The sequence below is a fragment of the Bison bison genome, unplaced genomic scaffold (genome assembly GCF_000754665.1).
Source record: "Bison bison bison isolate TAMUID 2011002044 unplaced genomic scaffold, Bison_UMD1.0 scf7180017864032, whole genome shotgun sequence".
Taxonomy (NCBI): Eukaryota; Metazoa; Chordata; class Mammalia; order Artiodactyla; family Bovidae; genus Bison; species Bison bison.
The window spans coordinates 195812-217731 of NW_011494604.1; the positions used below are offsets into that span (position 1 = coordinate 195812).

The 21920-nt window shown below is 42.3% G+C and overlaps 1 protein-coding gene across 6 annotated transcripts in view; it reads left to right on the forward strand.

Moving 5' to 3' along the window:
* Window positions 1-21920, forward strand: part of CD86 (CD86 molecule) — a 68143-nt gene that overhangs the window by 11337 nt on the left and 34886 nt on the right. For 2 of the 6 annotated variants that reach the window (XM_010834250.1, XM_010834248.1), the window contains exon 1: window positions 6664-9566. The exons of 3 other annotated variants lie outside the window; for them this stretch is intronic. In XM_010834250.1, the coding sequence (XP_010832552.1) occupies window positions 9550-9566 (17 nt within the window). In that variant the 5' untranslated portion in view covers window positions 6664-9549. Of the gene's footprint in view, window positions 1-6663; window positions 9567-21920 lie in introns of those variants that run through there. One more of the 6 variants, XM_010834246.1, reaches the window with a different exon arrangement.

The window sequence follows — 21920 nt, forward strand, 5'->3', positions numbered from 1 at the left end:
AACTTGCCACTGTATAGATTTTATTCCTTTTGGAAAGATTTTATGTAGTTTTGTTATTTGTTAACTAATAGGCCATCTTTTGTGTAAGCTATCAGAAGAAGCCCTGAGATTGTAAGATTGTATTGTAATAAACCTGAATAGCTAGAGTACAGAATTACTAAATTAGTTAAGGATCACTGAGTCTACCCCTCCTTCAAGTGAGCTCTCTCAATTGGGGCCACCCATGATTAATAGTCATGCAGACACTGTAACTACTTAAAATATGAAGTATCTCTTAGATGGCCTATCCTTGAGATGGAGGGCCTGGGGAAATTTTTTCTAATTGTGGCCTACCTAATCTAGTTAGAATCTATTTCATGCTCTTTAGATGGTACCTGATCATTAGGGCATCATATGTAACTGAAGTTGTTTATGTAGAAAATCAGCTGCTGGCAAGTACCCTAACAATATTGGGGCTTCCCAGGTGGCGCTAGTGGTAAAGAAACTGCCTGCCAATGCAGGAGACACAAGAGACGCAGGTTCAATACCTGGGTCAGGAAGATCCCCTGGAGGAGGGTATTACAACCCACTCCAGTATTCCTGCCTGGAGAACCCCATGGACAGAGGAACCTGGGGGGATACAGTCCATAGTGTCGCAAGGAGTTGGACACGACTGAAGCGACTTAGCACGCATGTGCCTTGACATTATTAGACTGTGCAGGTCTCCTGCAGGATATGGGAGGGCAGGTACCCTTGGCTTTGGCTCACCTTGGATCCCAGGGCTAGCCCAAGGCCTGCACCCAATCAAGGCTGGTTAAGCATTTGTTGATGAATGAAGGCAAATTAAAAAGTAGGAATTCTAAATCCATCTGTGGATTTTTAAGAATTATTGGAAAATGGGAAATGTTAACTGAGATACAAAGACGGCTGGGAACACAGGTGAAACATAAAATGTGCATATTTGGCTGCCACTAGAGTCTATAGTCACTGCCAGCCCCCATGGATGCTCTGGCAGCAGCCCTGACGCTCTGCCCAGTCCTTCCAGGAGGTGTGCGTACACACGGCAGGCAGGTGGGAAGGGGTGTTCTGGGTGTTATCTTGCTGCTTCTGATCCTGGTCTCTGTCCACTAAGTGAGTGTGGATTCCTCGGTCCCTTAAGCTGCAGTTGCTCTGTGACTTCACCTTGCTTCTCACCCGCAGTCCAGTTCCCAGCTCGTCGCCAGGACCTGTCCCCCAGTGAAGGGCCTTGTTCCACAGAGACAAATATCGCCATTCCTCACACTGCAGACATCACACTTCTCAGAAACTCCTGACTTCTGGGTGTGTTGAAGCCTGTCCCCATCCCATTCTGCCCTGTCTCCACCAGACCATGGATCGCTCTCAGATCCTGAGTATGGGATGGGTGGTTCCTCACATGCCAGGGTTGTTGTACCCAACTCCATCTTCCTCCTGAGAGAGTCATTTCCTAGGCAGGTTGATAGGGAGTCTAGGGGTCCCCAAGGAGAGTGGGGTCTGGAATTCTCAAGGAGGAAGAAAGGACAAACTTTTTTCTTTCTCCACATTCCTTAGGATTATATAACAATAATGTATCCTGCCTAAGGACAGTCTTTGGATTCAACCTTCTGTTATCTTAAAATGTAAATTATGGGAGTAGACCTGGTCTTTACAAGGATGTATCTTGCCTGAGGACAGTGTTATCTTAAAATGTAAATTATGGGAGTAGGTCTGATGAGGTCTTTACAACTTTCAGGCATTCTTTGGATTATATAACCTCACTGTTAACACTAGCAAGCGGGTACTCTTTCTGCCCCCTTCTGATGCCTATGTCAGAAGCTTTCTCCATCTCCTTATACTTTAATAAAACTTTATTACACAAAAGCTCCGAGCGATCAAGCCTCATCTCTGGCCCCAGATTGAATTCTTCTCCTCCGGGGACCAAGAATCCCGGTGTATTCGCGTGATTCAACTACAACTTTTCACTCCCCTTCCTCACTCACCCCAGCCCAACAAAGAACAGCTTATCTGAAGTTCACCCCCATCTCTGGTAAAACAGAACTTCTTTCTCTAAAATGGATGTATCCTGACACCCTTTCAACAATTTTTTTTCCTTAACCTGCTTTTCAGTATGTGCTAATGTAATCTTCAATACAAAGAAACATATTTTGCTGCTGAAGTTAGGGTATGTTTTGTTAAGCCACCGCATGATTTTGAGAGAAAGTGCCCACAAGAATCTTTTGCATTCACTTGATAGAATCTTGCAAATAACCGCTGGTGCCCCTTGCCTTTCTGACTTCTTAGAGGACATCTAGGCAAAAGCATATTATGCATCCTAGTTTTGGTGTTCAGAAGCTGATCAAACACAAGTTAAGAAACAACACACAAGGCCTCTTTCTTAGCACGCATGAATGATAGGTGTGAATTTGCATCATGAGAAAGTGAGTAAAGGAGGGGCATCTAGAGAGACCAAACAAGCCAGCCTAAGATGGGAGGGGAGCCGTGTTAGAGGCTATAAGGGTGAGGGTCTCACCTACCTTGTCAACCCACTTGCAGGATATAAATACTGAGGCTGCAGAATTTTGGTTCAGAGGAAAATACTCAACAATACTTAACTATATAAAATTTATTTCAAGTATAAGTCAAGATTTCATCCCCTCCAAAGAAAAAAGAAACATTTTATTTCTAAGAATGTTCCTCCAGAAACATGGAACTGAAAGCTATTTTTAATTGATCTGGCCCTTAGAAAACAATGGGGGCTTTTCCTTTGATTTACCTAAGGAACTGACATAAAAAACAGTTTCACACCAGAAAGATAAAAAAAATGTCAAAATAGAAGGCAGAAATACAAACCTGGAGATTTTTCACTGCAGCATTTTATGTGTGGCATCTGATTACAAGTGTGCAACACGGAGAAGTGAATCTTTGGACTGTGAAATTGATGCTAATTTCTTACCCACTAGTCTAGAAGCCCACTAAAATGTCACAGCATTCATTTGGTTGCTTTACCAGGAATCAATGTATGCGGTTAGTACGTCTGTGTGTTTAATTAATAGATTTTATTTTTAAAATAGTTTTAGATTTACAGAAAAATTAAGCAGATAATACAGAGAATTCCCATATGACCCCTGTTTTGTAGACCATTTCCCCTATTATTATCATCTTGCATTAGTGTAGTATATCTGTTACAATTAATGAACCAGTATTGATATATTATTATCTAAAGTCCATACCTTAAGTCTCCCCCTTTGTGTTCTATGAATTTTGATGAATTTCTAATAGGGGTTTCCCTGGTAGCCCAGATGGTAAAGAATCTTCCTGCAATGCAGGAGACTTGGGTTCAATGCCAAGGTCAGGAAGATCCCTGGAGAAGGGAATGGCTACCCATTCCAGTATTCTTACCTGGGAAATCCCATGGACAGAGGAGCCTGGCAGACAACATCATGTCCGCAAAGAGTTGAACATAACTGAGCAACTAATACTTTCTATCATCTTTCTGTTCTATACTTTGTCTCACTCTTTGTGTTGTATGAATTTTGACAAATTTATAATAACCTGTATCTACCACTATAGTATCACACAGAGCAGTTTCTCTGCCCTCAAAATCCCCTGTTCTCCACCTGTTCATCCCTCCTCATGGACACTGGCAACCACTGATCTTCATACTGTCTCTCATGGTTTTGTGTTTTCTAGGTCATCTAGTCAGAATCATACAGAATAGAGTCTCTTCAAACTGTCTTCTTTCATCAAAAAGTATGAATTTAAAGTTCTTCCATGTCTTTTTGTGGCTTAATAGCTCATGCTTTAATCACTGAATAATATCTCATTGTATGGATGTATCACAGTTGGCTTATCCATACACTTATTAAAGGGCATTTTAGTTGCTTCTGGTTTGGGACAATAATGAGTAAAGCTGCTGAAATATTTGTGTGTTGGTTTTTGTGGGGACCTAAGTTTTCAGTTCATCGGGTAAATACCTAGGAGCATGACTGCTGGGTCATATGGTAGGCTTATGTTAAATTTTATAAGAAACTGTTCCAAAGCACCTTTCATTCCTACCAGCCATGAATGAGAGTTCCTGTTGCCCCACATTCTCATCAGCACTGGGCACTGGCAGTTTGGTGAATTTTAACCATTCTAACAGGTATGCAGTTACTAGCTCATTGTTGTTTTAATCAGCAATTCCCTAATGATATATGAAGCTGAGCATCTTTTCATATGCTTATTTGCCATCAGTATATCCTTGATGACTTTTGTATGATCTGATCTTTTGCCATTTTTAAATTGAGTTGATTTCTTATATTTAAGGTTTAAGAGTTCTTGGTACACTTTAGATACCAGTCCTTTATCAGATTTGTGTTTTACAAATGTTTTCTTCCAGTCTGTGTCTTGTCTTTTCTTTCTCTTATTGTCAGGATGTTTATGCCTTAAGTAGGGAGGGTTCTAAAAAGACAATTTTACAACAGCAGTAAGAGGTAAATTTCATAGCAGATGTTTTATGCTCTCTCTCTCTCTCAGGTGGTATTAGGGAACCTGTCTGTGAATCCAGCAGAATTTCATTAAAAGTAGAGTCAGATGTTGGGATGGCTAACTCTCCTGCATCATTAGAGGTTGTGCAGCAAGGCTGGCAATAAGAATAGGACCCAACCCTGGGCTGCAGCTGTTCTAAATAAACAATTCAGAAACTCTGTTTTCAGTTCAATCCTGGGCCCCCATGCCTGGATTACATTACACATAGGGTGTGAAGTTCTGTTCATGAGTCCAAGTGTGTAAGACATCATCACTTTTCTTATTTCTTAATCCCACCTGTGAGCCCCCACTGTGACAGATAGACAAGTTAGTCAGTCAGTTCAGTCGCTCAGTTGTGTCTGACTCTGCAACGCTATGGACTGTAGCACACCAGGCTTCCCTGTCCATCACCAACTTCTGGAGCTTACTCAACTCATGTCCATCAAGTCGGTGATGGCATCCAACCAGCTCATCCTTTGTCATCCCCTTGTCCCTCCCGCCTTCAATTCCAAGCATCAGGGTCTTTTCAAATGAGTCAGTTCTTCGCATCAGGTGACCAAAGTATTGGAGTTTCAGCTTCAGCATCAGTCCTTCCAATGAATATTCAGGACTAATTGCCTTCCAGATTGATCATACAGGGGTGCCCTCCCCTGCTTGTGGCCCAGTCAGAATTCAGAAGCTTACCTAAAAAGTGGTGGAAGTCCTGGTCTGTACTGGTTGCTATCAGCATCCCTATTCTCCAGCCCATAGTGGTCTGTGAAGTCTGGCAGCTCTCTGCCCCCATGCTACAGTGGGGAATGAGGTCATTCACTGAGGATGGGTCTCCTGCATGAACCATCTCCCCTGAGGTTGTTGTGCCCTTGGGAGCAGTGTGTGGGTTGATTGGATCCCGCTATGCACAGGCCCCACACACCTCTGCCATTCTCTCCCTCCCTTCTGCATCTCAAAAGCACTCTCTGTATCGCCTCTCACCTTCTAGGGCACCTACATTGTCTTTTCCAGGGGCTTTCACAAAAGTCCAAAAGTGCTTTTGACTTTAAGTCTCTTCTGCTTTCTCCTTTGTAAAAAATCTCTGTATCAAGGAAGCCCAGAAAACAAACACTAATTAATATTTCAATAAATTATGCCTCTACAATTATTTGTGGAAACTATTTGGCTAGTATCAGAACCACCACCACCACCTGGAATGCTTTTAGAGTGCCTCCTGACCCCTGGCCACAGAAAGCCATATATATAAAACAACGAATACAACTGGAACTGGAAAATTCAGCTAAGTGTTTGGATGTTTCCAAATGCCACAGGTTTCTAGCTTTGCCTCCCAGAGTAGACCCTAACTACATGGTCCCAAAGGAACATCTCCTGAGCAAGCTGGGCAAGGACATGGGGAAGGGGTCCATTTCCTCCACTCAGCTACTATCTACAAGCCACTCCCCTCCTGCTGCTTTCCCGGTAGCCATGGCCTCCTCAGACCTAAGAACATCTGGGAGGAAAGCAGTAGAGGAAGCAGCCCCACACAGAAGGCAGATTTCTGAAGTTACCAGCAACTTCCTCCTCATTAACACAAGGAACTGATCTTCATTTTGCTTGACCTCTTCTCAGCATTTGAAACTGCTGACCACCATCACTGTTGAACCCTCTGTATCCTTGGCTCTGATGAGCCTTGGTGAGCTTCCTTATAAGATTTTCAAGTGGCACGGACTTGGAAGGATGGCTAATTTACAATGGATGAAATATGTGGGATTCAAAGTAATTTTGACTGGTTGAACACTGGCCCCAAATACTGATATACAAACAAGATGGGGCCAGAGGGTGGTGATCTGACTTGACATGTGAAAAAAAAAGTCATGGTCGGCCAACCTCCCAGTGGAAATGTATATAGGCTAATTTGATCTCTGACCCATTTACAAAAGTGATCTTGTCACTGCCTGTTTCATTATGTGAGCAAAAAGATAGCTGACAAACTCAGGGAGGTGGGTGCCAGTGTGAGAGCCACTGAGTTGATTAGGGTGCACGTGTGCATGTGTGCTAAGTCACTTCAGCTCTAACTCTTTATGATCCTGTGGACTGTAGCCCACCAGGCTCCTCTGTCCACGGGATTCTTTAGCCAAGAATACTGGAATGGGGTGCCGTGCCCTCCTCCTGGGGATCTTCCCAACCCAGGGATCCAACCTGCATCTTTCATGTCTCCTGCATTGGCAGGCAGGTTCTTTACCACTAGCCCCAACTAGGAAGCCCCAGTTGATTATGGTTCTGGAGAACAAATCATATGAGGAACAGCTGATTATATTTAGTTGCAAGAAGAGACTATTAAGGAAATTTATAATATTTGCTTTCAACTATTTGGAGGATTTTGTATCTAGATATAGATACATATATTCTGGTAGTTTTAGAAAAGATGACAGGGACAAGTAGATTGTATTTCTGGGAGTGAGGAGTGAAAGGTGGATGACGGGATTATTATAAAGAAGGCTTTTCTCTTAGAACTCTCATCAGATAGTGAGTTTTCCAACATTAGTGAAAAAGCAAAGACTGGACCTCCATCTATCAGAGATGATATCAAGGGGATTCCTTGCTTGAGTAAGAGACTGGAATGACTTCTGAGGTCCCTTAAACAACTCTGCATCTCTAAGTCATGGAGTAGGAGAATTCCATGACACTGTACTTGCCTTTATTTCTGCTGCCTGCCTCATCTCCCTGCACTTCCATGTTACAGCTTCCGAGGAGGCTGCTCTAAGCAAGAACTAAAGTTAGCAGATGAAAGAAGGGATATGGAAAACAGGAAATGAAAAAAAAAAACCACTTTTTTTTTTTAAAGGAAACTACTACATGCCACAATCTGTGCTAAGTACTATGTATATAATTATGTCATCCTATCTGACTCTCACAATGAGATTAGAAAATATTTAGCATTACTTCTGTGAGGAAACTAAGACTCACAGAAGTTAAGTCACTTCCCTAAGAACACACAGCTATTAACTATAGGAGGTGGCATTTGAACACACATATCTTTGATTCTGAAGACTAGTGTGACTTGTTATTTTTACTTATCCTTTATTTATGGCAAATGATACTGCTTTAAAAAATTTTTAATATCGACATAAGGAGTCCTTTTTAAACAAATTTACTTAAAGTAAGTGAAGAGAAAAATATTGTACAAAAAATAGTATAGATTTTGCACAGATATGAAGTGAGACTAGTGGCCAGAATGACTGAAGTTTGGGAAATATTATTCCAAATGTTTTGATAGTAGGACTTTCCAATTTAGTCAGTCTTATATTTTGATTGCTGAGTACAAGGAAGAAAAGAAAATTTGAAAACTACATGGAATATGAATAATTTGCTGTGCTCTGATAGGTGGGGTAATTTCATGTGTTACAATAAGGAAACCAAATAGACCCTTTCAAATTAAAAACCATACGATTGTAAAATCCAGAGGAAAACCCCAGGTGAGGCCTATTCGAATAAAGGATGAAGTTTCCAAGGTATGCACATAAAGTGGCTGAGGGGAAGTAACGTGAGTGAGGGCCCAGGACCCACACAGGTTTTGAGAGGCCACAGTGGAAGGTGAAGGGGTTTACAAACCTGTTTGGGGGAAGAATGATCATCCACCCAGTGACGGAAGGAAGATCTTTGTGGAAAGGTCAAAGTGAGGATTGGAAAGTCCAAAAGGAAGGTGGAAAAGCAGTGATGAAGACTAAATAGCAGCAGAGCATGCTATGTGCCAGGTTATTTACATGCAAGACCTCGTTTGCTCTTCACAACAACAGAGCAAGGAGGCTATTACTAGTCACAATTCATAGATGAGAAGACTGGGAGATATTCTATAACTTGCCCAGCGTCCAGTGGATCAAGCCAAGATTTGACCTTGGCCTGACCACCAGTTCCAAAACCGGTGCTACTTCCCCTGGACCTCTTGCACCCAGTCAACATCAAGCAGTTTTCACTTTGTCACTTTCAATGTCTCCAGCCTCATGGGGCACCACCAGTCTCTAGGAGAAGGGGGAGCCCTGCTCAGAGGCAGGCTGTCTCTCCTCTGGACTCTAATGCTGCAGATGAAGTGGCACATAATTGTCCCCAAATTGAGCAGAGGTTGTTGTAAGGCCTGATAAGGTCAGAAAAAAGAAGCCATGTGCTGGGCAGGATTATATATGTGAAGCCTGTTTCTGCCTAAGCACTGAGTTTGGAAAGATGCATGTGGAATTCACACACCTTTCATACTTCTTCTTGTGACTCTTCCCCAAACTCAATAGTACCATCCACTAGGACTTCCCTGGCGGTCCAGTGCTTAAGACTCTGGGCTCCCAAAGCAGAGGGCATGGGTTCCATCCCTGGTTGGGGAACTAAGATCCCACCTGCCACCTGGTGTGGCCAAAACAAAGAGTACCATCCACTTCCAGGAATAGTGGACCAAGGTAATAGAGACATTCTAGGCGAGCACAACTAGGATTAGATTAAGATAATCTGAAAATAGGGGCTATGTGTGTTCACTGACTGCTAGCAGGATTTATGGAGTGGAACTCAGTGAGTGATTTGGGGCAAAGAGACAGGTGAAGCACTAGGTGTCTCTGCTCTCTCTGGTTGAGGGCTGTCTCCTGCAGCCCTGCTCAGCCAGACACAGCATCTGGCATGTGGCTGCCCAGTAAAACATTTGCTGAACTGAGCTGATTCTTTTTACCTATGGACCTCTATGATCTGTCAGGGAAGGTGTCTTTGCCATGTTTGTGGCTGGGTTGTCTTCGGGGGGTTTCCTCAGGGCTTTACAGTCACTAGCTCTCAGGAGTGTGTTTGTAGTCATTCTCATCAGTGGAAATGCCCACCTGCCAGCAGAAGTTATCTGGAACCAGAGAGAACACTGCCCCTGTCTGTGGTGTTATTTCTCTCTAGTCAGTTCCCCTTTCTGCATTTGAGATCTAGCCTCAGCCCTGACATTATTTCTCTCTCTACAAGGAGTGTTAGGAGGTATGAGGAGCTCACAAAGGCTCCTCTTCATTTATTCTTGATCCCTGCTTCTGTGTTCCTTGGGAATGCCCCTGGGCTTATGCCTCTGGTCTCTTGGAGCTGCAGTGGATGGGCACCTGTGACAGGTATGTTCTCATGAGGCTCGTGTGCCTGGGGGAGTGTGGTGTGGGGTCAGGCTGCATCTGGGACAGATGTTCAAAGTTGGGGCTGACAGCCAGCAAGGGAGTGGGTAAGAAGGGGTGAGGGGTATGTGATTAAATCCTTTGACCATCAGGCTTGGTTCCTGGACTGTCTACACTGGAGATGGGACATGACAAAAACGTGTCTCTTCTAGTCGGATCCCTTTGTCTGCTTTGACGAGCTGAGAGACATAACAGGCAGGAAATAGAAGGCACCACTTACCAAACAACTGGCAGCCACTCCTGGCCTTGCAGTGCTGTGGGCTCCAAACAGCTATGCTCCAGGAGAAGCTATCCAAGCATGCTGGCCCTGCCCGAGCCCCTTGTGCCAGTGGAAAGTCCAGAGGACGGGGACCAAACCTTCACACTCTGAAACAGCCTCTGCTTTCTTGTTTGGTCTTTCCCTCCCCCTGTCCAGAAACCTTTGCCCATTTCTTCTTCCCATCCAAGTGCCCCATCCCAGTATCAGCCCCACCTGGCACCAGAGACAAATAGCTTATTTGGAAATAAATAGTCCTGGGTCAAAAAGAGCCCAGGCAGTGGTTTATCGTGTTCTGTATACCATGAACTTATTTGCATTTGCAAATAGCCTTAAAATAGTGCCTCCACTAATAGTTAGTGAAGGTTCTGGAGAGACAGGTGAAAATAAGTTTTGACCAAGGGAACTTCCCACTCCTCAAATTGTAAGAACTGAGGAGTCGATCTCTTCCTCCCAACCTCAGTCCTGGGACTCAGGCTCTGGATTAAAATGTTTATTTAATTATGTGCACCAGTTCAGAGTGTGATATTTTCTGTTTGCTGTTACAGATATTACTATTTACATGAGCTATCCTGTGTATAATGAAAGCTTTTATAAATCTCTGCTCATTCATGTGTCCTAAATATATTTTTTGAATGCTTACTATGTCCCAGGTTCTGGGTTTCTAACAAGGAGAATAAAAGACATGGCCCCTGTTCTCTTGAAGCTTCTAGCCTAACAGGAAAACAGTCCTAATTAAATAGTCACACTAAAAATGACTGTGTAACAGTCAGAGCAACAATGCTCTGAATTTGTAACATTCAGAGCAACAATGCTCTGAAAAGAAGAAATGGTTTTGTGATTGTGCTAACTGTTCAAGAACAACGTCTTTGAGCTTGATATTTTGGTTACTACAATATTCCCAGATAACAGATGTCCCCTCATAATGGAGGTGAGGATTGGATTTCATGGAATTGAGGCTAGAATGGGGAGTGGAGAGAACATAAAAGGTGAAAAGACAGGCTAAGCTAGATTCCTTAGGAGAAATTCAAGGTTCAAATACCATGTTTCAAAAATCAGATAGAGGTAGGAGTTGAGTTTAGGGGTCTCTGGGCCAGAAGATGGAAGCTATAAGGACATAGAACAAGAACAAGTATGTCTGAAACAAATGGAGGAGGTGGGGAAGTTTCTGGAGTCATTCAGAGTCCAGGCAAGTATGGATACTTCACCTTTCATGGTCAGGCAAGAAGGAAGGATAGGGCCCTAGGCTGAGCACCTAAGCCTTTACTAGATCCTTGTCCTCATCTCTAATCAATGCAAAGACTTTCTGAGCTGCCCATCATAGTTTACTTAGGCTGAGTTTGGGAGAGAGATGCCATTTTGAATATACGTAGACAAAGAAAATTGTATCCAGCACTTTCCATCTCCCAGTCAAGATGGGAGAGGTCCCATTCCCTGTTCTTCTCCTTCCTTTCATGAGTATGATTTCTTTCCAAGTTCCATTTCCTGGAGAAATTAAACTTAACTCTTAATAGCTAAAAACAAAAGACATTTTTCCTTTCCAGCTAGCATTTGCATTTTAATAGGGGCTTTCAAAAATGCCTTTACCCAAGGAATGAGTAATTTGGGAATTCCAAGCACCAGGGTAGGGCTAGCGTGTGGAATGGGGAGAAGGGGATGTCCCTCAGATTGTGCCCTTAAAACACTGGTTTTCTCTTTTTGACCATGATTCTGGTTCTGAGAGAGCAGGAAGGGGCTTCCTTAGGGGGCCAGAATTGGCATGGCTGCCTTTTGGTAAGTTCTGTGGGTCTTATTCATGGCAGGCAGAGCCCTTGACTGGATGTGCACAGACTCAGAGAGAGGAACTTGTGAAAACTTTGCATGGTGCTTACCCATAAGAACTTTTTGGCAAAAGGGGGAAAATGGTTTCCAAAACCATTGATAAATCAAAAAAACATATTTCTTGACTCAGAAAGGTCCGATTCTAGATATGACTAGAAAAACTGGGTATCTATCTTATACACAGACTTGCTGTTGGGGGATGGGAGAGGTTAATCACTACTGCCATCTTATGCTCCTTCTTCTGGGCAAGTAAGGGAATGGACTCTTAGTTTTAATGCTTTAGTTACGTACAATGTTGGGAAATGAAGAAAAGCATCCCCTGCTCCTTATGAACCTACTTAGACATTTCTTCTTTGTACCTATGCCTCTTTGATGCTACTCCCCTTGTACCTGTATGGAAACACTGCTCCCAAATGGTGAGGAAGATGACAATTAATGAATGAAAGCAGTGTTAGGTAAGGAAATTCTCCATCATTGAGGACCCAAGGGGATTTGCTCCGGGACTGGAAACCAAGTCAGACATATGATCCAGCCTCAGCAAGGAGATGAGCTCAAGGAAAGCAGAGCTGAGGATGGGTGATGTGTATCAGTACTAGTCATCTCCTGTGTCCACCGGACACCAGGAAATGTTCACATTTCCATCAAGGCATCACGCAGGCCCATCTCTTTCCTGTCATGCCTGCTTCCCCTAAGTTGGTTCAGCATCTTCATCTCAAGTCTATAAGCTTTTAATATTGGCTTTCTTAATTGCCCTCATACCAGCCCTCACTGCCTCCTTCAGGCCACCGACAAGCTTATTTTCTTTAAACTTTCATTATATAATTTTTTTGCTCCCACACTATTAATCCCAAACTCCCAATTTTCTATCAAAACAAATATAAATTCCTTATCTGACTTTCTAGGCCATGTTCAGCTATCCTGTTCTTATACATGTGTGTGTACCTCAAGAATACGGCTGAAATATGTATCCAGTTAAACGCAATCAAACATTTCAAAGTAGTTCATTGGAGGCAGTAGTTTCCTGAGCCACATTAACTGAATGCCTAGGATAGTACTTCCGCAGGAATCTATCTGAAGGGCCGTCTGGGGAAGAATTGTTGGAAGCTTGCAGAGCCTTTCAAGGACAAAGGCAGATGGCCATCACATCAAGTTCTGGACAATAAATAATTGCTAATATGAAAGGAAGATGGAAATTCTCTGAGAAAGATCCTCTTATGCAATGGCCTAGGCTGACAGCTCTCTGGAGTGGGAGAATCAGACTGAGTGGGCTGGGAGCACGGAATAGAAGCCTCCTCTGTTCTAACTGAACTTGACTTTCTCCAGCAAGCACTAACATTCCTAGCTCACTCTGTTCCTGTCACCAGGGTACAGTTCTGAGACCAAAACTGACCTACTTTTAAGTCCCAGGTTAGATATCACCGTCTTTACCCCACCCTTCTGGACCATAGGATTACTTCTCTATCTCTTTTGAAACCTTGGACCACTTGTCAACTGAGAGGGTCCTCCACAGACCTGGGATCCTTTAAATGTACCATACTGTGCGCATGTGTGTGTGTGTGTGTGTGTTAAGTCGCTTCAGTCATGCCTGACTCTCTGCAATCCTATGGACTGTAGTCTGCCAGGCTTCTCTGTCCATGAGATTCTCCAGGTAAGAATACTGGAGTGGGTTGCCATGCCCGGGGGATCTTCCCAGCACAGGGATCGAACCTGAGTCTCTTGTGTCTCCTGTGCTGGCAAGTGGATTCTTTACCGCAAGTGCCGCCTGGGAAGACCACCACACTATGTGTGCTCTGCTAAATCACTTCAGTTGTGTCTGACTCTTTGCGACTATATACTGTGCTAAAACTTGGAGGAATGAAATTGGGTGGGGGTAGGGAAAAGTGGTGTGTCCAGATTTTCTCCCTGGAAAGGTGGGTGAGTCCAGATTTTCTCCCTTATTTTTCCTCCTTTCTGGGAATGTAATGAGCAGCTTCAAGGAAAACTTAAGAAAAGTTATGCAGTTCAACCACCCACTCAATTCAAGAATCTCTTTTAAAATGTCTCCTCCTCATTATTACTCTACTTTTGCCTGAGCAGTTCTGGTGATGAGGAGCTCATTATCTCACAAGAAAATCCAGGCCTTGGTTGTAGCACTCTATTCAAAGTTCTTCATCACCTGAAGCTGAGATCTGGCTCCCTATATCTTTCAGTATTGGAACTACTGTCCCTTTAACAACAGTGCAAGTGTCTTCCTGTGGGAGGGCCCTTAAATATTTGCAGACAGCTTTGGGCACTTGCAGGTTTCTCTGCTTCAAGTTAGTTACCCCCAGGCCTTTCGATTGTTCCTCATTTGACATACTTTCATTATTCCCTGGTGAATCCCTTGATAAACTCTAATTTGCCATGATCATTCAAGTATAACAGACCTCACTGAATGTGATACCACAAATGATGTGGTCTGATTAGCACAGAGCACAGTGACCACATTCTACACTAAGAGCAAATTAACTTTTGGTTAGCCCTGCCACGCTAACATTTGTATGACTTTTATATTTACTGCAGATAAGCTCTTCTCTATTTTCTACTTATTCTACTTCACTTAAGTGTAGATCTTTATGTGTACCCTGAGATGTGGCATGCTAGTATCAGACTCTCTTTTCAGCTGACCAACTGACCAATAGCTATCTGGCTTATTCCTGTGCACACTTTTATGTACATCTGCACATTTGAAAGCAGAAGTATGACTTCTGTGCTTTCATTCATAGTTTTACTAAACATGTAAAAATGAGAAAGTAAAACACAGAGAGCCCCACAGTACCCACCTAGTATCAGCCTATTAAACAAGAATGATTCCTAATAGTTGTTGAGTGAATGAATCAATCAATATCTTGTTCTCATCCCCCATATTTAATCCATCACCATATCCTGTTGGTTATAATCCTAAATTCTGCTTGGACCTATCCATTTCTATCTACTTTTGCCACCACAACCTACAACAAAAAGCCATTTTCTTTCACTTAGAAGACTACAATAGCCAACTGATTGGTCTGGTGGCCTCTACCCTGGCTTCTGTACTATCCATCTGCTACAAAGTAGCCAATCATCTTCAAAATGCGAACCTGATTATGTCACTCCTCTGCTGTTCATGTTGCTCTCAGAATAAAGAACAAAATCTTTAACTGACCGATAAGATAAGCATCGTCTGGCCCTTGCTGACCTCTTCAATCTTGCCCTCCACCCCTCTATCCACATCAACCTTCTCTCATGTGCCCTCAGTGCCTTTGCACGTGCTGGTCCCATTGCCTAGCATTTCCTAAGTCACTCCACCAACCTTCACTTACTTAGCACCTATTCAATCTGTTCTGCTTACCTATTGATGCATCAGAAACTGCCCCCAAACTTAGCAGCTTAGAACAATGAATATTTTACTCTTTCTCATAACACGTGAGTCAGAAGTTTTGGCAGCCTTCTGAGTGATTTTTCTGGTCCTCATGGCATCAACTTGGTCACTTAGCTGATGAATGGGCTAGTCTAAATGTATACTATCTAATTCAGTAGTCCCTAGCCACATACCTACTGATTATTTGAAATGTAGCTCATCTTAAATGAGATGTGTTGTAAATATAAAATACCCAGGTGATTCTGAAGATTTAGTACAGGAAAGATAATGTAAAATAGTCATTAATAATTTTTATATTGATCACATATTGAAATAGTATTTTAGATATTAGATTAGATAAAATATCTTATTGAAATTAATTTCACCTATTTATTTTTAAATGTTTTAATGTGGCTACCAGCCATTTTTAAATTACATATTTGGATTGCATTATATTTCTATTGGACGGTGCTGATCTAGAGCAAGGGTCAGTATTTTTTTTTTTTCTATAAAAGGCCAGATAGAAAATATTTTCAGCTTTGCAAGCCATATGATCTCTGTCACAGCTTCTCAACTCTATCACTGCAGTACAAAAAACAGTCAAGGACAATAATTATAGTGGTTATAGCTGCATTTCAACAAAACTTTATTTGTAAAAATAGGTGGTGGTCTGATTTGGTCTTCAGGCTGCAGTTTGCTGACCTCTGATTTAAAGGATTCAGGATTTTATTCCCATGTTTGGTGGTTTGGCAGAAATGACTGGAAGGCTGTTTCAGCTGGGACTCTTGACTCAAACACCTACACGTGGCATTTCCATGATGGTGGTCTCAGTAGTGGGACGTCTTGTATAGTGGCTCTGAGCCCCACATTCCAAGACAGACAGACACTGCAAGGCTTCTTTTGATCTAGCCTCAGAAGTCCTAAACATCCCTTCTAGTGCACTCTATTGGTCAAACAAATCTCTAAGGCCCGCCCAGACTCAAGGAGAGGAAATTAGAGGTCACAAAGGGGTAGGAGGGAGGAGTAGCAAAGAATATGTGTCCATCTTTAATTTATCACATCATTCTTCAAATCTCAATTTAGACTAGACCTATTATGGGCCCTCCAAGCACCATGAAGCTCTCCTCTGTAGCACTCGTCATCATTGTAATTTTACATTTATTTGTATGATCATCATCCTGCTCATCTACTAACCTATAAGCAACTATAGCAAGAGGAGTCCTTTCCGGTTTTGCTCATCATTCTATTCCCAGCACCTCGCACAAGGCCTGGCTCCAAAAATATTTGTTAAATGAATGAACAACCTAGGGGCACAGCCAAGTATCTGTATGAATATGTATCCCCACATTTCTCTACTGCTCTCAAGCATATCACGAGACACCCTGTCAGAAGTTAAAATTCAGATACAGTCAATTCCCAGCAACCTTCTTATTTTGCAGTTCAGAAACTTTGTGAAAAAGGAAATAAGCCTACCCTATTCCTCCAAGGACCTCCAAGGTAATCATAGCTGTTCTAAGGGTAGAGCTTCCGGTTCTGGTGCCCTGAGAAGTGACTGACACAGCGTGTCACGCTGACGCCAGTCAAGGCCCTGGGCGGCTTGTCCTGCTCCTGGCTTTCACTGTCTTCTCACTCAGCTGGCAGTGCCCATCCAGCACGCTTGCTGGGCCAGCCACAGTACAAGCTGGAAGAAAACAAAGGATTGGGGTCTGAACCTGGGCTGAGGCCAACCTAGTCCTCCCTCCATGGAAATTATGGCATCTTTTGCTTTGTTCGGAGAAGGACTCTCATATGTGCTGGGAGGAGATGAATGAGTCCACCTTCCATGCTGGCCTGGAGCTTGAATGGTAGGTATTTGTGGACACTCTGTTTTTCTTTTTAGCTCTGAGTTAGGGATCAAGGCCTGCACATCTTTATACTCCCTCACAACCTCTAGAAAAAGCCTGACACTGAGTAAATTCACTACATGTTTGCATGAGACTGTCTCAATGAACAACCTTCCTTAGACACCAGGAAACCTATCAGCATTTTTCCTGGTGCCCTGATCACCACTAATATTCTAGACAAAGTAGTGAAATAGGGAACTTTTTTTGCTGCTCCCCAACTTCTGCCTTGGAATCTTTCTCTCACTTCCCGAGCCATCATATGTGTACTCCCCTGTCCCACCCCGTGACTGGCCAACACCACTTCGCCATATCTGCATACTGCCTTTCGCCTGAGCTAGATCCCACATCCTCCTGCAGACTTGCAACATAAAAGAACTCTTCTTAATCCCCTTTGTTCTGTTCCAATGCACGTAGTTCCCAGAACTCTTCTAGGTGAGGCTTAGCTGAAACACAGTAACATGTGTCTGGAGGTCAGCCCAGGCCAGCAAACTCATTACCTGTCCGGGGCTAGGGTGGAGAGAAGCATTCTCTGCCTGGCACATAATAGGTGCTCAAATAATATTTGTGGACTGAATGGCAGCTCAGGACAGAAATGTCCCTGATACACAGGGACACTGTGGTCCATCCTACATCTAGCCAGCCTGTCCCCTGAGTGTCACACTCTGATTCCAGGAGCTGCCATCACACATGGCCCCAGGGATGTGCTGTTCCCTTGCTACCCTGTGAGTGGGTAGAATTGAAATCTTTTTTCCTTGCTCCTAACGCACACCTGGGGCTTCCCTGGTGGCTCAGTGGTAAAGAATCTGCCTGCCAATACAAGAGATTCAGGTTCAATCCCCAGTTTAGGAAGATGGAGAAGGGAATGACAACCCACTCCAGTATTCTTGCCTGGAGAATCCCATAGATAGAGGAGCCTGGCAGGCTACCGTCCAGGCTTTTGTGTCCAGGGTCACAAAAGAGTTGGACACGACTGAGTGACTAAGCAATAACAACAGCACATCTGAAACCAACTGGAACTTTTAAAGGAACTATACAAGAGTCAAAAATAACACAATGAGTGATGGATGGAAACTAAATTTCTGGTGACGAGCAAACTGTACTGTATACGGAAATGGAAATATGATGTTGTATGAAGTGGAAATATAATGTTGTAAATGTGAAAAAATGTTATAAACCAATGTTATCTCAATAAAATGAAAAAGAATGCAGGGAAGAAACTCCATTTCTTTACTTGCAACATGGGGAAAGAAAAATCTCACCTTATTGTGAGGAATAATATACTTGGTCATTGAGTTGACTCTCACTCACATTCTATGATGGCCAGGTATGTAAAGTGAGAGAAAGTAGTGTCTGATGGGTGCTTTTCTTTAGTTTTGAAGGTGAACCTCCAGCTAAATAGAACGTTGAAACTTGTTCTAGGTTTTTGACCAGTTCACCCATTTTGCTCACAACTGACAGAAATATCCTCACAGAGAATCTCCCCTGTAAATTCTTAGGTTCTTTCCTCTCCCAATCCCCTTTCTGCTCTCTCCCTCCAAAAGCTAGAGTTTCTACTTCTCAGGCCCTCTGGAGAAAGTCGTGACTCGTAGTTGTGGTTAAGAGTTCATTGCACAGGGAGCAGTGACATTTCTGCTCTGCCTCATAGCCAATGACATTGAAGAAAACTGGCCCCTCACACACACTCCATGGCTAGAGATGAGAGAAATTTTTCATATGTATAGAAGAGTATATTTTTATACATTTATACTGTATAAAAGAGTATCATGACACTCAAGTGTTTTAGCCCTATGTTTTAATAGGGCCTCTGGTAAACCAGGTATCTAAAGTGTTGGTCAGGATGGGTGTGCAGTCTCTAAGTTAATGTTAGGGAAGTTTATTAGGAATATCACTGCTGGGGCAGGATTTTGAGGACAAACATGATCTCTCTCCCCCAAAATCCATAAAAGGCTTTGATAGAAGTGTGTTAGGCTTAGGCTTATTCTCTTTTCTCTGTTAGGCTTATTCTGCAAAGTTTGAGAGAATGATACCAGTATCAATGAGAGGAAGTTAAGGAGAGGCAGCTTTTCACCCAGGAGAAGACAGAGATTCCAAATAGAGAAGCAAAAAATAATCTTGATGTCCTTCTCAGACCCAGTGCTCCTCCCCACTGAATGAATTACAGGGACCATCTGTCCAGGATTTCCCACGACCATACAGATTTCATGTGATTACTTGAATTAAAGGTGATTCATTAAATTTATACCAAAGTATAATTTTGATGGTGTGTCCTATCTGACACATCACCCAGGGAAGAAAAAAAAAAAAACTTTGATTGCATCAAGCATACTGATACTTGGTTTGCAAACAGTGTGAGATTTTTATACTAACTAGGAGTTCAGACTTACAGGGTTCACAGTCCTCAGAATCTATGATAAATAGGATATTGGTAGTGATTTAGGATGATGAAGTGCACAAGAATCAAATAGAGAACTCCTTTACCTTATGATCCACCAATCCCACTCCTGGGCATATATTCAAAGAAAACTCTAATTCAGAAAGATACATGTACCCAGTGTTCATAGCAGCACTACTTACAGTAGCCAAGACATGGAAGCAATGTTCAACAGATGAGTGGATAAAGAACATGTAGTGTGTGTATGTGTATATATATATATATATATATATATATATAGTGGAATATTACTCAGTCATAAAAAAGAATGAAATCATTCCATTTGTAGCAGCATGGATAGATCTAGAGATTATCATACTAAATGAAATAACTCAGACATGGAAAAGACAAATATCATATGCTATTACTTACATATGGAATCTTTATGATACAAATGAACTTATTTATAAAATGGAAACAGACATATAGAAAACAAATTTATGGTTACCAAAAGAAGAAGAGGTGAAGGGATAAATTAGGAGTCTAGGATTAACAGATACAAAACTACTATGTATGAAATCAACAGGAAGGTCCTACTGTAAATCATAGGGAACTATATTCAGTATCTTGTACTAAACTATAATGGAAAATAATCTGAAAAAGAATATCAGATCAGATCAGATCAGTCGCTCAGTCGTGTCCGACTCTGCGACCCCATGAATCGCAGCACACCGGGCCTCCCTGTCCATCACCAACTCCTGGAGTTCACTGAGACTCACGTCCATCGAGTCAGTGATGCCATCCAGCCATCTCATCCTCTGTCATCCCCTTCTCCTCCTGCCCCCAATCCCTCCCAGCATCAGAGTCTTTTCCAATGAGTCAACCCTTCCCATGAGGTGGCCAAAGTACTGGAGTTTCAGCTTTAGCATCAGTCCTTCCAAAGAAATCCCAGGGCTGATCTCCTTCAAAATGGACTGGTTGGATCTCCTTGCAGTCCAAGGGACTCTCAAGAGTCTTCTCCAACATCACAGTTCAAAAGCATCAATTCTTCGGCGCTCAGCTTTCTTCACAGTCCAACTCTCACATCCATACATGACCACTGGAAAAACCATAGCCTTGACTAGACGAACCTTTGTTGGCAAAGTAATATCTCTGCTTTTGAATATGCTATCTAGGTTGATCATAACTTTCCTTCCAAGGAGTAAGCGTCTTTTAAATCATTTTGATGTACACCAGAAATTAACACAACATTATATATCAACTGTACTTCAATTTTTAAAAAAGAGAATTATTTTTTCAGATTCTACCACTGACTGGTGTCAGCTTTGGCCCAACAGATAGTGTCTGTGTTCTGAAACTTATTAAAATCACTGGAAGGAAGGCAGAACAATTGGGAGAGAGTGTGAGGTGCACAGATTGGACACCTACTGTGTGTTTTGGCAACTGAATATATTTGCAACTTACTGTCACAAAACACAAATTTTCTAATTGTTTACTGCTGCTGCTGCTAAGCCACTTTAGTCGTGTCCGACTCTGTGCGACCCCATAGACAGCAGCCCACCAGGCTCCCCCGTCCCTGGGATTCTCCAGGCAAGAACACTGGAGTGGGTTGCCATTTCCTTCTCCAATGCAGGAAAGTGAAAAGTGAAAGTGAAGTCGCTTAGTCATGTCCGACTCCTAGCGACCCCATGGACTGCAGCCTACCAGGCTCCTCCGTCCATGGGATTTTCCAGGCAAGAGTACTGGAGTGGGGTGCCATTGCCTTCTCCAAATTGTTCACTAATTAGCACTAATTTTTTAAATATAAAAGAGCTCCTACAAATCAGTTCCCTCAAAAATTAAAAATAGAATTATCATATGATCCAGTAATTCCACTTTAGAGGACATACCCAAAAGAAATGATAGCCATGTCTTGAAGAGAAACTTGTACACCCATGATCATAGCATAATTCAAGGCAGCCAAAAAGAGGAAGCAACTCAGATGTCCATCAACAATTGAATGGATAAACAAAATGTTGCATTTACATTCAATAGGATATTATTCAGCCTTAAAAAGGAAGGAAATTCTGACACGTGCTACAAAATGCTTGAATCTTGAATACATTATGCTAAGTGAAATAAGCCAGACACAAAAAGACAAACATTGTATGAGCCTACTTATATGAGGTGCCTAAAGTAGTCAAATTCATGGACATAGAAGGTAGAATGATGCTTTTCAAGGACAGAGGGAGTGGAGGAGTGTGTGGAGTTAGTGTTTAATGGGTACAAAATTTCAAGATGAAATTTTGGAGATGAAAGGAGTTCTAGAGATGGGTGGTAACGATGATTGCACAACAAATGTAAATGTGTTTAATATTACTATACACTTTAGAAATGAGTAAGATGGGAAATTTTAAGTTATATTTTCATGACAACAAAAAAGGATTTTTTAAAAAATTACAATAAGATGTCATTTTAACCTTCCCCATTGGTAAAGATCAATATTAAAAAGCAGAGACATTACTTTGCTGACAAAGGTCCATCTAGTCAAAGCTATGGTTTTTCCAGTAGTCATGTATGGATGTGAGAGTTGGACTATAAAGAAAGCTGAGCACCAAAGAACTGATGC